The 16,148-nt window shown below is 38.6% G+C and overlaps 1 protein-coding gene across 1 annotated transcript in view; it reads left to right on the top strand.

Annotated features, from left to right (window-relative positions):
• Prex2 (phosphatidylinositol-3,4,5-trisphosphate dependent Rac exchange factor 2) overlaps positions 1-16,148 on the top strand; it is a 300,320-nt gene that overhangs the window by 94,273 nt on the left and 189,899 nt on the right. Inside the window, exons 6-8 of the mRNA XM_021221903.2 lie at positions 1,594-1,755; positions 9,897-10,030; positions 15,264-15,367. Of these exons, the coding sequence (XP_021077562.1) occupies positions 1,594-1,755; positions 9,897-10,030; positions 15,264-15,367 (400 nt within the window). The remainder of the gene's footprint in view (positions 1-1,593; positions 1,756-9,896; positions 10,031-15,263; positions 15,368-16,148) is intronic.

Below are 16,148 nucleotides of genomic sequence, written 5' to 3'. Positions count from 1 at the left end.
AAAAAAAAAAAAAAAAAAAGAGTATGTTGTAAATAAGTGGTTGCATTAAATCACTCATTGCTGATTAGGAAGGAAACAAGTGTTTAAATTTGCTTCTTAAAAAACAAAACAAAACAAAAACAAAAACAAACCAAAAACCCAAAACCCTAGCATCATAGATACATTCTTGTCTCACATGTAAGAGAACAGTTAAGAGGCTATAAGTAGAACTTAGCTCCTTTTCCTTTGTGGGAAGATTATTTTCACACACACACATACGCACACACACACACACACACACACACACACACTCACACACACACACACAAAGATGATTTACTTATGCATACAGATGAACTAATGCTGAAAAATTATGCTTATATTGTCTTTGAGTGGTTTTATTTATTCAGAGGTAAGTATTAAAAACACGAGGTTATGGTTGAGTAATTCAGAACCTGAGTGTGAGTAACCATTAGAATTATTATTTGATTTGCTTTTTATTTGTTCTGTTTTTGTTTGTTGTTATTTCACATGATCTAATTCATGTCTCAACTCTTTGGGTTAGGTTGGCCACTATTTCAGGGGCCACATCCTGTCCTGAAGGTTGATGCTCTCATTTCCCAACCAGCCACTCCCTTATTTAATTCTTAGTTTGTACTTTGGGGATGGAAGTTTTATGCATGTTTTTCCTTTTCATTCCAAATATCAAAAGCAGAATAATCTGTAATCTTTTAACTATATTAAAAGGTCTTCTTAGTTGTTGTTTAGAAGTATAAAATTAAACATCTTCACCCACTGTCTAGACTTTTATGACCACACGGCTTCTTAGTCATTTATTTCCTTATGGCAGTTGTCATCACCATGACACTAACAGTTACAAAAACCCTGCAGCATAATTTCAGAAAGATTCCTTTTTTTTTTTTTTTAAATTTCTCAATATGCAGTAGAAAAGCAGGCATTTCATAGTTGTCTTATTATTGAATATTTTGAAATAAAATTTGACCTTGTGTTTGATATGATCTAACATGAAAGGAATACACATTACATTTTTCCCAAGATGAAGTTGAAAGTTTTATTCTGGACCACAAAATCTTAATACAGACATACAACCTCAGAAGTAAATTAAGGAATTTACTTCTCAGAATTAAAGCCCATTTAAAGTGTGTGAAATGAAGACATCAGCCTATAGTGTCTCAAAAGATGTTAGAAATAGGGATTTAATTCAGTTTTGAAATTGTGGTGCATATTTATTTGAAGATCTGATAAAGAATGTGAGACAAAGGCAATTAACATATACTGATACGCTTCTGTTTGAACAGAAGTCAGGTTTATAAAAGCTAGGATGTGATCCAGGTGAGGTAGCTGATCATTTGAATCAAGAAACGTCCTTCTGTTTCTAAAATACAGGTAAGTTTGAGGAAAAACAGTTTCTGCAAAAACTGAGCATTGAAGTAATGCTCACTCATCGATTTGACCTTTGGCTTTTGATCCCTATCTTAGTGGAGGGTGTGATGTCATTTAGCAGAGTGGCTGTCCCAGTCTTTGTAGTTTTCATTTCCTGGTCAGTCTGCTGTACTGGAGATCAGCGTGTGGTCTGTCTTTGGGTATCCACAGGAATTACTGAAGCGAACTCCACGGAAACATAGTGACTACGCAGCAGTGATGGAAGCGCTCCAAGCCATGAAAGCTGTTTGTTCCAACATTAATGAGGCCAAGAGACAGATGGAGAAACTGGAAGTTTTAGAAGAGTGGCAGGCACACATCGAAGGCTGGGAGGTATGTGTCCTTTGCTCAGCTCTTCAGCTTCATAGGGCTGTGGCTTCTCCTCAGTACATGGAACCCGGTGTGCAGGGCTTCTCCTCAGTGCACAGGACCCTGGGTAGCTAGCTATCTTCCAGCAGCCCATGGGTTGTTGTCAGCTCAGAAAGTGTCACCTTAACACTTGTGTGGGATGGAAGTCATCTTGACCTGAGACATGTGTGATGGAACCAATCAATACCATGTGCCTCCAAGCTCTGGCCCTTCAGAATTGGGGTACCAGGATTACCTTTTTCCTGTCCTGATTCTGGTCAACAAGTTTATAATCTGGATTCTTGAGATAATAAAAGATTGTGTGTGCTGTGATATCATCTTTAGACTCTTACATTGACGATATGATGTTGAATTTTATTTTGCTAATCAGTCTGTGTTTTGATTTCATTTTGAAACTGAAGGAAATCTCTGTGATTTATTTGATGGTGTTCATCTAGTCAAAATGAAAAATGTTATGAGTTTTATGAGTCATTAAAGAAAGTTTTTTTAAAGATAAAAAAGTAAATAAAAATCTTATTTGAAAAAATGCCCAATGTTTCCAGCTAAGATGACTGGTGATGTTAGTCTTAATTATTCCACAAGGATAAAATTGGCACTTCTGCTATAGAAATAAGCTAAAATTCAGGTTTGAAATGACTGTAGCTTAAAATAATATGATCTTTGGGCTAGCAGATTTTTTTTTCATGTGATAAACAATTAAAATAATAAAAATACAAGAGTGGAAACAGGAATGAAATTGTATAGCCAAGTACAACTCAGGCCAATGCACAGATTACTTTTATTAGACATAAAATTATATTCAGCTAGATATGCAAAGAAATCAACAGTGCTGACCTGAAATAAGTCTCCTATTTGGCCACCCCCTGGCATGAATCATTGAAAGTGCTAACTGGGGTCTGATTTAGCTTCCTCTCTGCCTGTAGTCTTCCATTGGGAGTGCCCAGGGTGACCCTTCCTGCAGCATGAATCCTGCCTCTTTCAATCAGAGAGAATGGTTGTGTGTTTTACAGTTAATTCATGATGATAATTCCTTTCCTGCGGAGCAGTTGTCCTGCTGGGATGAGAGAATTAGAGCCAAGTTTGCTTTTTGTGGCTTTGTTGTCAGTTGAATGCTGGGGGAAAAAAAAAAAAAAACCAAACTCTCTTAACATTGCAGGATTTGCCAGTATAATCTGCCAGCCTTTTACTACCAGAAGAACTTCAGAGACTGTATTCAGTACTGTGGATTCTGTTGTAATTTGGTTCCCTTCTAGTATGTAGCTTTAAAAGATAGGTCTACTACAGGTAAGAGGGTTTGCGTAAGCACTATTGCTTTTTTTGCACAGCCATGGATTGCATTATTTTACAAGTAGATCACAGCAGAGGATGTATCCACTAGGCCAGTTGCTAAAATTTGGGTCTTGAGTGTCCCTCAATACCCACGTGTTGAAGGCTAGGCTCCCAGTCTTTGGTACTGTCAGGAGATGGTAGTACTTTTAGGAGGTGAGGCCTAGTAGAAATAAGTTAGGTGACTGGAAAGTGTGCCAATACAGGGGATATTTAGATGTTGGGACCTTCCTGTTTCTCTCTTACATTTTCTTTTCTCCATGAGTATCTTAGTTAGGGTTTCCATTGCTCTGAAGAGACTCCATGACCAAGGCAACTCTTATGAAGGAACACATTTAATTGGGGCTGGCTTACAATTTCAGAGGAAGCATAGCATCATCCAGGCATACATGATACTAGAGAAGCTGAGAGTTCTATATCTTGATCCTAAGTCAATCAGGAGGAGACTGACTCCCTTCTGCAGGCAACCAGGAGAATGGTACCTTCTGCACTGAGCAGAGCTTGAGCACTAGGAGCCTTCAAACTCACCTACCCAGTGACATCATTCCTATAACAAGGCCACCTCTCCTCCAATAATGCCATACCTCCTAACAATGTCACTTCCCATGGGCCAAGGATACTCAAACTACCACAATGAGATAAAACAAACAAACAAAAAAACCCTATCTCTGAAAATACTTCCACTATGACATACTATCTCATCAGAGACCAAAGCAATGAGGCCAAGTGGCCAAGGACTGAGATGCTGGAAGATATGAGACAAAACCCAAATGTTTCCTTTCTATCCACGGATTTATTTCTGGTATTCTTTATAGTTAACAGAAATGGCATGCCAGCCCTGATTTTACAGTATTCAGAGTGGAGCCTTGAAGCTGAAGAAGTCAGTGGAGCTTTAGCAGTTTAGTTGAGTATGCAGGAATCCAGCAAGGGCTCAACTGTGTCATACAGGGCAATTGATAGTGCTAATGCCCTCTGTTCTTGAGAAGATTGAAAAGAATAAGTGAGATATGGCCATAGAGTTGAGAATTTGAGAATGTTGAAGCTTAGCTGAGACAGCTACTTGATAACTCATGACTAGTTCTCCCTCCAGTCCCCCACAGTGATGAGGGGAACTATTAACATTTTTGAAGGGGTTAGTAGAGAGTACTCTTTCAAGAGAACTCTCTAGAAGCACAATTTGGACAGGGTTAACTCTACCCTGAGAGAGAACAGGAATGGGTTAAAGAGGTAGTATGGACTTTTAACAGGGTTATTTGATATATGTGGATAAATCTTCTGCCTTCAGGGGAGTCCAAGTTCTGATGTAGATGGTAGAATGATATTCACAGAAAGCAGAGTCCTCGGAAGTCTTTTTTGTACTTAGGAACTTGGAGTGAGTGATGAGAATGAGCTTTGTGTAAATTTCCTGCAGCTCTCTCATGACCACTTCGGGGATATAAGCATTCTTGCATCAGTCACTAAAATGTCTTTGAATAGCACCGAAGTCTTTTAAATGATGGATAGGCACTAGTTCTAATTTGGGGTAGAAATTTTTCTCATTCAATTATCCAGGGTCTCATTGTCTCTTTAATCAAAGAAAGGTTTTGTCTGTCTGTTTGTTTGTTTGTTTGTTTGTCTGTTTTTGAAGACAGGGTTCCTCTCTGTAGCCCTGGCTATCCTGGAACTCACTCTGTAAACCAGGATGTCTGCCTCTGGCATCCAAGTGTTAGGAGAAAAGGCCTGCATGCTGCCATGACCCTGCAAACAAATTTGTTTTTTTACAATCAGTTCTCCCAAATAATTTGCCTACCTGGAACTTTGTGCTACTAAATGATCATTTACACTTGTTTGTGGAAATTGCATAAATAATTGCAACTTATTGTTCCTAAATGATTTGAAATGATGGGGGAAAAACACGGCTTTTGAGGAGACTTGATGTTTAGTCTAAGCTCCTGTGAGTGCCCTCCCCACACCGCCCCTGGCCAGGGATATACATAAGACTTCACTTGTAGGTAGTGTGGATGATTTCAAGAATTTAATGAAATGAGTGAGTATACTTTTACTATCATGAAAGTTCTGCAAACATGAAGCAATACTTTGGAGTTTTGCTTTAGCAGTAGGAGTTTATCTTTAAGAATCTTCTATTTGTATAGTGTATGAAGTTAGCTAATGATATAGACTCTCTCACTTTACTCAATACTTTTATTACTGCTATGACAAAATACTGGTGAAAGCTGTTTCAGGAAGTAAGGGTATCCGGGCATGGAAGGCATGGTGAGGGAGGCTAAGGGGACTAGTCACATTGTGTCCTCAGTTATAAAGCAGGGAGACAGGGATGTGCTGGCATACTTGGCTGTGTTCTTCTTTTTTCCCCTTTAATGTAGTTCAAGGCCCCAGCCCATGGGCTGTTGCTCCCTCAGTCAAGGTGTGTCCTTCATACTCAGTTTAACCTCCAGAAATAACTTTACAGGCATGCTAGACATTTGATTTCAAATGTAGTCAAGTTGACAATGCAGATTAAACACAACAATTACTTAAGGTATATGAGTCCAAGCCATTGTGCTGGCTAGGTTGATGTCAACTTGGCACAACTATAGCTATCTAAGAGGATAGAACTTCAATTGAGAAAATAGCTGTAAGCAAGCCTATATGGCATTTTCTTAATTAATGCTGATGGGAAGGACCCAGACTAGTGTAGGTGGGGCCATCTCTGGGCTGGTCATCCCTAGGTCCTGCAGGCTGAGCAAGCCTGATGAAGCAAGCCAATAAGAATCACTCCTCCCTGACCTCTGCATCAGCTCCTATCTTCAGGTTTCTGTCCTGTTTGAATTCCTGCTCTGACTTCCGGTAATGATCAACTGCCATATGGAAGTGTAAACTGAATAAATGCTTTCTTTCCCAACTTGCTTTGGGCCATGATGTTTCATCACAGCAATAGTAACTCTAATTATGATAGATGTGGACTTTTCAAATAAAAGTTAACTTTAGAGAAATGGTGTAGGTCAGATCACCAATAGAAACAGTGTGAAACTTGAAAATGATTTTGGAGCAACTGAACTTCCTGACTATCTGATCAAACTCTAACTAAAGTTGAATAGGCTCTATTTTCTTCAAAAACTTTTAGCATGCCATCCCAAACTCTTTTTAGTCATCTAAGACAGTAATAATCTTATTTGAGTTAATTTGGCTACAGGAAGGTAGAAGTCCTTGGCTAATGATCAATCACTCACCTTTAGGAAATATTGATTTGCTAATGTAAGTGACTGAAGGGAATACTTAAGCTTGGTCACTTAGCTCAGGGTGTGGGGGAGCCAAGAGTTTGTTAGAGGTATCTGCTCAAGTCTCTAGAGCTTCTGGGCAGATGCCAGGACATCCTGGGAGTTCATGAGAAGAGCTAAGTCACCTATAGAAGGTAGAAGTAACCAGGCTCCCTTTCAATAATTCATTTTTATGGGAACTGGCCCAGTACATAAGATCTGCTTTAACATTTGTGAGGTTAGTGCCTGTAACCTAATTCACTATTCACCAATATTGTCATACTGTAAAGGTCCATGATTCACAGAAGAATGATACCCCGGACTCAAATGGTATGTAAACGGAAAGAGCATTTTATTCTTCAGAAGTCTAGCATGCTGGGGTCTACCATCTACTAAGACAGAGACATCCCAGTGAGCTCAAAGGCCTGATTGAAAGCACGTTAGAGGAATTCCAGGGAGGGGTAGGTGACCTCTGTCTTAATCGTTGGCTCTATCTCTAGGGACGTTCCAGAACCAGTGCTGAGATGTAGGGGGCTAGAAACTGTCGTTGGGGAAGTTTGGAAACTGTTGATGACCTATTGTCCTTGCCTCAGGTCACGTGATGGGGCAGGGCAGGGTCTGAGGTCGTGGAAACAGAGATTTAGGCCTAGTCTTCTGAACTACCAATGTGAGGTCTGTCATGGAGTCAGCCTAACCTGTCTTAATCAATATCTCTAGGATATGAACCTCGGGGGGGGGGGGTCAGCCACACCTCAACAGTGACTTATGAGTCTGAACATGTTACTGAAGTTATAATTCTCTATTGACTTACATGTTAGGATAATTAACATACCCAATTTCTCAGAACAATAAGCTGATGAAGTTTAGGTTTGCAAATTTACAACTAAGGAAAAAAAAAAAGCTGATTCTTTGAAGTATTGTTTTCTTACCTGCCCTTTAGCAGTAAATAAAGTTTTTCTCAGCATTTCTGCAGTAACTATGGCCAAGAAAATATACAACCTATATTTTACCTGCTAATCTTTGAAGTTATCCTTTTACCACCACAGTGTATTACACTACTTCCCAGGAGAATGGCAACACCCACTGTATTTGAGAAGATTTTGATAATGAACAAGTGAGATACAGCCAGAAAGTGGAGAGTTTCAGAGTACCCTACTAGACCTTGTGAGCTCATATGCCAACAATGAATCTACTTTGGCAAGAAAATTACCAGAAGTTTAGTGAGAACTGTTGACTTACTTCATAGACCTGGGCCACTCTCAGTTTCACCCCACTGTGGGTGGATCAGTTATGTGGTTTTTAGCTGTAGGTACTGGATTTACAGTGAGGTATTTTGATAAAGGAATATCATTAACATTACACTGTTTAGTAATTCAGCTTAAAGTCCTTGAGTCTTGGTAAGTATGCTTTTTTCAAAATGCTAACTTTACTGTGGTTATTCCCCAAATAAGGAATTATATAATCACAAGGAAGTAATAGGAAATCATGCTACTGTATTGAGACCTAGGTTCATGTTCATGGTAATTTGGGCTCAGTGAACACAGGAGTGTTGATCAAGATTTACAATATCTCTAAATGTTTCTGGACTGTCAGGATAAAAAAGAAATTTTAAGAAGAGGTTTCCTAAAACAAGATACGTTTGGAACATAGATAAGAAAGTGAATATAATAACACTCTTTATTAATTTCTCCTTTAGAATTTTAGAATAGATTTGAGTTTTTGTTTAACTCCATTTGTTTAACTCCATTTGTAGTTAACTATAAGACCAATACTAGTAGTTGTTTGGTTTCAGACCGTTGGACAAAGGACTGAGGTACATATTTTACATATCAAAGCAGAACTGGCCTTGAGGTTCTCCCAGCATCCCCCAATCATTATCTGGTATACCCTGCTCCCAACCCTGAACTTTCCACCCCAGGAGCTGGGCTGCCATTCCCTCAGAGGCTCTTTCTATATAATCCAGGCAATTTGGTTTTTCTTGCTTTCTTCTTCACCTTCTCTTCTCTCTGTACTCATGCCCTTTCTCTCTTTCTCTCCCCCCCCCCCCCACTTGGTGATTCCCCTGGCCTCAATCCTTGGGATCAGTGAACTTGTCCTAGAGCAGTGTCCTAATTAACCAGCCTTTAATCTAATCTAGTCTGTTTTGAAATGGATCTTTTCACCGACATTGGAGATATAGCCTATCAGTAATTATTGTGGAAATATGAGACTATGCTTAATGTCCTGAATATTAAGTATCAAAACCAAAAGACAGAAACTTTAATTTAAATAAAACCCAGCAATATACCTATGGGTTAAAAGAAAGCAGACACATTTAAAGCGGAAATACTCTAGCTGCAGAGACCAGCTGGAAACTTGCATTCTTTTATTTGTCTCTCTTAAATATGACTCAGCCTGCCCAGTATGGATGGCTAGGTGGCAGCAAACAGCTTAGAGTGCTAGCAGGAAGTGAGCCAGACACTCTGTAGGAGCCCGGTGGAGGTGTTGAGAGCTGTGTGTTGAGCTCTGTGCTGAGCCACATTATGTTGATGCCTGGGGGTGGCTGCTTCTCTCTGGCCTCTATTCTCCTCTCAAGTCTGTGTTAAGAATCAGCTAGAGGCATCATATCCTTGGTGGAGTGGAGGTAAAGGGCTTGTGAGCCACCTGGTCTGGGTGATGGGAACTAAGCTCTCATCCTCTAAGTCACCCTCCAGTCCATTTTTCTTTTTTCTATTGTCTCCTCCTTTTTATAATTAGGTGATATTTTTAGATTAATACCCACTAATAACTTAGGCTTCTTAATTTTTTTTTTATTCTTGAGATTATAATGTAATTATATCATTCCTCCCTTCCCTTACCTGGCCCCAAACTCTGTCTGTCATATACCCACTTCCTTGTTGTCTTTGAAATTCGTGACCTCCCTTCCTTTTTCTTGTTATTGTTGTTACATGTATATATGTGCAAGTGTGTGAACGTGTGTGTGTGTGTGTGTGTGTGTGTGTATGTATGTGTGGGTGGGTGTGTATGTATGTGTGGGTGGGTGTGTGGGTGTGTATGCACACACGCATGTGCACATGTGTCTATGTGATTGTGTCTTTTCCTTCCCTGTTGTACTTGAGTTGCTAGGCTGACCATTTGCTATTGGATGATCAGTTACTGTGCTCTTAACTAGGGCAGATTTTCCACCCTCACCTCTGTAGTTGTCTATAGTCCTGTTTTAGCATGTCTGTGGTTGGAGCTTCCGTTGTCTCTGGGTAGACCTAGATTCTCTATGCAGACTGGGAAGGAGACAGCATTCAGTGTAACCACTTTGATTGTATACATGATAGTTGTTAATGAAAAACAAAAACAAAAACAAAACAACAAACAAACAAACAAACAAAAAAAAAACAAGTGAAAACTTAAAGAGCATAATTGCATATAAAAAGTCAGCCAGGACTTGCAGATAAGGTACAATGGCATTGTGCTTCTCTTACTTGTATGACACCCTTCATTTGATCCCAGCACTATAAAGATAATAATATATGCAATCAGACACAATCATCATTTCTTTTCCTGCCTCAGGGGTCCAACATTACCGACACCTGTACTGAGATGCTGATGTGTGGAGTCCTAATGAAAATTTCTTCCGGAAATATTCAAGAACGGGTGTTTTTTCTTTTTGATAATCTTTTGGTATACTGCAAAAGAAAACACAGGTAAGCTCATAAAAAGTTACATTTTAGAATTATTATTTTGATATCATAGGATCCCCACAGGAATCCCAGAACTCATCTCACCAATAACCCATTTCAGCCCAGCCTGCTTGCCTGCTTTCTTTACCTGCTGGATAGTCATGGCCAAAGAGTCAGTATCTCTTGTGACTTTCCCCAACACCTCTCTTAAGGAGAGGCGAAACCTATCAGAGATGTTGGTATGTTCCCCCTTTCCTAATTAGCTGCTGAGCCATTTCTTCTTGTATCTGCAGGAGACTTGGCAATGTGAGATTCTGTTCATATGTTTTCCTAATTGATCACTCACAGAACACAGTGTCTCTGCTTTGAGCTCTGATCACGTTCCAGTCTGCTTCTGTCATCATCCAGGGCGTTTTCAAAATTCCTGCAGATGAAACATTGAGAACCCTGGGCCCACATTCCCTTCCCTGTTAACACCTCTGCCACCAGTCCTATGCCTGTACCTGAAGCTTGTTAGCGCTAGCAGTTATGAATTTGAACCTCCACTTCAATCATCCCATCCTAAAAGCTATTGTGACTATCCTCAAATCTAGATCTTTTGCAAAATTATTATCAGTATACAATGTGCTGGTGTAATATGATCTTATGGTCACCCAGGAAATTACTGAAAAGTTATACAGAAGTAAAATCTTATTATGTGTATAGCAGATATCCTTAATGCACAATGCAGACTGCACTGTGGCTAGAAATGGGAATAACTTGATCAGTAATTCTCAACCTGTGGGCTGTGACCCCTTTGAAGGTTGCATATCAGATATCCTGCATGTCAGCTATTTAAATTATGATTTGTAACAATAGCAAAAGTACAGTTATAAGTAACAATGAAATAATTTTATGGTTGGTGGTCATGACTGCATGAGGTACTGCACTAAGCTGTCACAGTGTTGGGAACATTGAGAACCACTGAACTAGACTGAGGTGTCCTTTCTTCCAAAATTACAGAAGCCTGTGCATGAATTTCTTCAACCAGAAACACCTCAGATCATTCACAGGCTTCACCTTAGCATAGGCCTTTGGAGGCCTAGAACTACTTTGAGAGCAGAGTAAACTGAATTCTCCTTCAACATCCCATAATATTGCAATCACAAGAACCAAGGACAATGCATTCATTTCAGGTTTCCACTTGCATTCTTTGAAGACTGATGTATTAAATTAGGCATCTCTCTTTTTGGATCCCTTTAATGTTATCAATGTTAGAAGAGACTAATGTATAGATGATTTATGGTGTAGCATTTAATGCTAATGAATAAGATGTCACTTAGCTTTGCTTGATGACTTTCTAAGATAGAATCATAGTATATTTAGATTTTTTTCTATTTATCTTTTCTATTCATCAGTTTCCAAAATGAATATCCAGTTCTGTATAGCAGTAGTTTATTCATTTTATTGCTGCATAACACCCTGTTTGATTAATCACAGTTTGTTACTTTTTCTCCTGCCACAGAATTTTAGCATTATTTGTAACTTTTTGCTACTGTACAGTGTCCTAGTAACATAAAACACTTAGTTAGAAGATAGTAATGATAGAATGAATGTACACAAAAATGTAGTTCCATCACACAAATTTGTTTTGAATCTTCATATAAGGCTATTTTCTTGAGAAATTAGAGGATGTCCAAATTTAAGCTACTTATTAGATTTATATATTGTAACTCAATATCAGCACTCAAGATACAAAACCTGTTCAAAGTTCAAGGTGGGATCATAAAGAAAATTAGTAGTACCTAATGATGGATCATTCTTCTGTGTGTGTATGTGTGTATGCATTTTATATGTAGTGTTCGTATGTGTATGTGTGTGTATGAGAGAGGGTTATTTTTGTGCATTTGTGCATATGAATATATGTGTAGTGTGAATATATGTGAGTATATGTGTTTTGTCTTTATGTGTATATGTGCTAAATGTACATCTGTTTTTGTATGTGAATACATGTTATGAATGTGTATTGTGTATGAGTATGAAGGTATGTGTGGGTGTTTATGTGTTTTGTGTGCTATGTGAATATCCACAATTGTCTTGCCTATGACCAAAACTGTTTTCGAGAATACGGAGCCATTGTCACGTGATTGCTTTTGATCAAAAGAATACCAACTTCTAAGAAATGTCCTTTCATGATATCAGGATCCTATTTTCTATCTTGTAAAACATATAGTTGCATATGTATTAATATTCTCAACATAAATATACAAATGATAAAATGATAGAACTTACTGATTTTGATTGTTAATTAAGTTAAACAACAGACACGTGTTTATAGTTAAATATTTGCTGCTTAGAAAAATATCTATAATAGATATATAGTATAAGCTAAATATGTTTATAAATATCTGGCATTCTATGATTCAATTTTTGGTAGGTTCCATGGCCTAAATTTCCAATTAAGGGAATTTATTCAGGAGTTGTAGCAGAGGACATTTGAGATTGTTATCCAAATCAACACTAAGGGTGTGTGGTGGTGATGGTTATGGGCTACAGGTTTTCTGGCCAGATTAATTCATTTGTCTTTTTAGTAGTCATGAAGAACTGCTAACTGTGGCTGAGGGGTTAGGACAGATTAGACAGGTGTTCCTTGTTTTCCATGGAAGGAGGCATGGGAGGGGGAAGGATGCAGAGACTGCTTCCATTTCCATTCTGCTACCTCTGGGAAGGTCAGTACTTAGAAGAGAGATGAACAGGAGGGGTTAGTGGGCAGGCATGGTAAGGCTAGTTTTTCCATTATAAGATTAAGTATCTTTATTTCCATGCATTAAATTTTATCCAGACGTTTGTTATTGAGTCAGATTCCAAACTATGCCAACTGAAGTCTGTTGACTGACTTGAGTAGTTTTGAATTTTGAATACTTTTGGAAATTCTTTACTGCTTAATTAAAAAAAAAAAAAACACCTCCCCCCCGTTTCATTATCCTAATATGTAACTGTGTAATTCTCTGCTACATGTGGTCATCTGTAGATCTGGGTGAAGCTTTAACTTTGTTGTATAATGTTTCAGTTTAAAAATGTAGATTACTTTAAAAAATAAATAAGACTTTTAGAAATATTGCCAATATACTAAAAGACTTGCTTAGCAAGTATACCATGGTCATATCATAAAAATAATAGAAGCATCTCACTTTTATTTTTTATATCCAAAACCTTTTTATTATTCAAAGTCACCTGTAGGGTCATGAGAGGGAGAGAAAAAATAAGGGCACAGTCGCAATCAAATCCTTACTGTCCAATGTGTGGGATCCATTCGCCGTCCTCTGAACTCTTTCAAAGGCCTTTGGTCACTTCTCCAGCTCTGCACTGTGTAGCACACACAGCTAGTCTTCTAGGCTGGCTCCACTCCGCTGCTGCTGCTGCTGTATTTAGTGGTCATTCCATGGTATTGGCATCTCCAAAATTCTTTTCTTTTGATGCAACTGGACTGCACTTTCATTGATAGCCTCTTGTAGGCTTTCTTCTTGGTGCCAAGCCTCAATTTCTTTGCATGACCCCTTTAGTCCTAGTCCTGTCACTGAGACTAAACTTTACAGATGGCTTCTCCTTGTCTCTTATATTTCCAAGCCCCAACTGCTTTCCATGACCCCATAATTCCTTCAAAACTAGTATTTTATTTCTTTTTATGCATAAATTTTTTATCTGCCTGTATGTATGTATACTGTGTATATACTTAGTGCCCACTGAGGCCAGACGAGGGTGCCAGATCCTCTTGAATTGGGGTTACAGAGGTTGTGAGTAATCATGTTGCTTTTAGGAATTGAAGCCAGACCCTCTGCAGAAGCAGCAAATTCTCTTAGCTACTAAGTCATCTCCAGGCCCTAGGATTTACTTTTGCATCTGAGTATTGCTCTACATATGAGCTTCTAGCAGGTCAGTTTCTCTGAAGATGAATCAGAAGAACTAATTGAGTTTGCTTGGCATGTCTTGAAAAAAACAAAACAAAACAAAACAAAACAAAACAAAAAAACAAACTGGAAATTCTCAGCTCCTGAAAAGTGAGAATCAGGTGTGAGAACTCAAATGTAGCATTTAAATTACCAACTTCAGCATCTGTCAGTTCCACCTGACAGTGTTGAAGTCTTACACTGAGGAAATGTAGGTGACCACCACTGCTATATAGTCTTTAGTTTCATGCTTTATTTTAGCTTAGTGTTGTTTTAATTCATATAGAAAGGGCTTGTGATGTAACTCCCTTGGTAGAGTACTTTTATAGCAACCAAGAAACCTGAGTTAGATACCCAGCATCAAATAAATAGGGTACTGTAGCTGGTCTTAGCGAGTTTGTTCTTTTTCTCATCCTTCATCCCACCTCCACTTTCACTGCCTATCACTAGAAAGAAGGATAGAGGGGAAAGAGGGAGAGAGACTTCTGAATCTAATTTTCTTCTTTCTTTTTTGCTTGTAGTTGGTCTTTGAAACTGTGGGTCTCCTTTATCCCACCCTTTATCCCCCTGACTTCACTGACTATCACTAGATAAGAGAGAAAAAAAGGAGAGACGGCGAGAGAGAGAAAACTCTCTGAATCTAATTTCTTTCTTCTTTTGTTTCTTCTTTGTACTAGCAAACTAAAACCAATCCCTGTGAATAACCAGAAATCCCTCAACAGTCTAGCTTTTACATATCCTCTGAAAAGTTTTCAGAATTCCAAACTTCACACAATCACAGAAAATGTCTGCAGCTGGCAAAACTCTGCTTGAGTACAAGGCAAATCATAGTCAGCTACTATGGACAGTCTGAAGCTGTTCCATATCCCCACACCTGGGACTAAATGAAAACATATTCTTACAATATTTCTCTCTCTCTCTCTCTCTCTCTCTCTCTCTCTCTCTCTCTCTCTCTCTCTCTCTGTGTGTGTGTGTGTGTGTTTTAAAGAAACCAGAATTTCAGAACTCTCCCTACAGTGTATGGCCATGCTCACCAGTTGTTCTAGCAATTGGGAACTGGATGCAGTAGGATCAGAAGTTCAAGGTCATCCTCTGCTATATAGCATATTTTAGGTCTGTCTTGCATGCATGAGATCCTGTTCCCCCTCCTTCCAGCCTGCACCGCAACCCACCAGCACCATCTTGAGGGAGAAGACTTGAGTAAAATCAACTGCCCCAAACTTTTTATGATACTAAGCAATTCGAGACTTTTTTCCCTAATGAACATTAAAACTCATATTAAGTTTAGTAACAAAAGCTTTGTGGTTTCTTTCTTTTTTTTTTTTTTTAAGACGGCTGAAGAATAGTAAGGCATCCACGGATGGGCATCGGTATGTCTTTCGAGGGCGGATCAATACCGAGGTGATGGAAGTGGAAAATGTGGATGACGGCACTGGTGAGTGAGCTTCTGATGGAATAATTTGTCTTCAATGTATCAAAGCTTAGGGGTGGCTTGCTAGGTATAACAGGGGTGTGGGGAGTGCTGAGAGGGGAGATGCAGACCTGCAGGACCCTTGTTTAACTTGTAAGTGGTGTTGGCTAGAAGATACCATTTTTAAAGTAATTAACTCTGCTGTCATGTGTCTGAGTATGCCCATTTTGCTTTAGTACCATATGGCATTAGCAACTTTATATTTGGGAGTATAAAATACATGTGCAGAAAACGTCTCATGAGTGAGTTGATTCTCTGTAAGTTATATTTTATCAGGGTGGTAATTTTGTTCTATAACGTTTTAACCTTAGAATATAAGTGATAGTAGGTGTGCTCTAGTCATGCAATGGTTACATGCGGCTTGCTTGACTTGCAGAGGGAAACTGTGGGGATGATCTTTGTGGTTCCAAGTGCTGGATGGCTCCTTATTACTAAGGGGAATTTTTTGAGAATTTGATCTTTACAAGCATGCTTATAAAAATATGATTAATGACAACCTAAAGTAAAACAAAGTTAAAATACAGTTTATGTTTATCATTTGAAAAAAAAAAAGGCTGTGTATTTAAAATGAAGGGTTTGTAAATTGAATCACATTTTTTTCCAATAATTTCCGTTATAATTTTAATGTTGCATTAGGAAAGGTGATAAGAGTATATAAAATAGATTAATAGATGCTAAATGTGCCTCCAGGCAGAGTCAAGCCTCTTAGTATCCAGCCCAGCCTGGGACTGAAGATTTCTTGTCA

This window comes from Mus pahari, chromosome 22 (assembly GCF_900095145.1).
Source record: "Mus pahari chromosome 22, PAHARI_EIJ_v1.1, whole genome shotgun sequence".
NCBI lineage: Eukaryota > Metazoa > Chordata > Mammalia > Rodentia > Muridae > Mus > Mus pahari.
The sequence above is the reverse complement of the archived record's forward strand: the minus strand, read 5'-3'. Positions and strand labels throughout refer to the sequence as shown.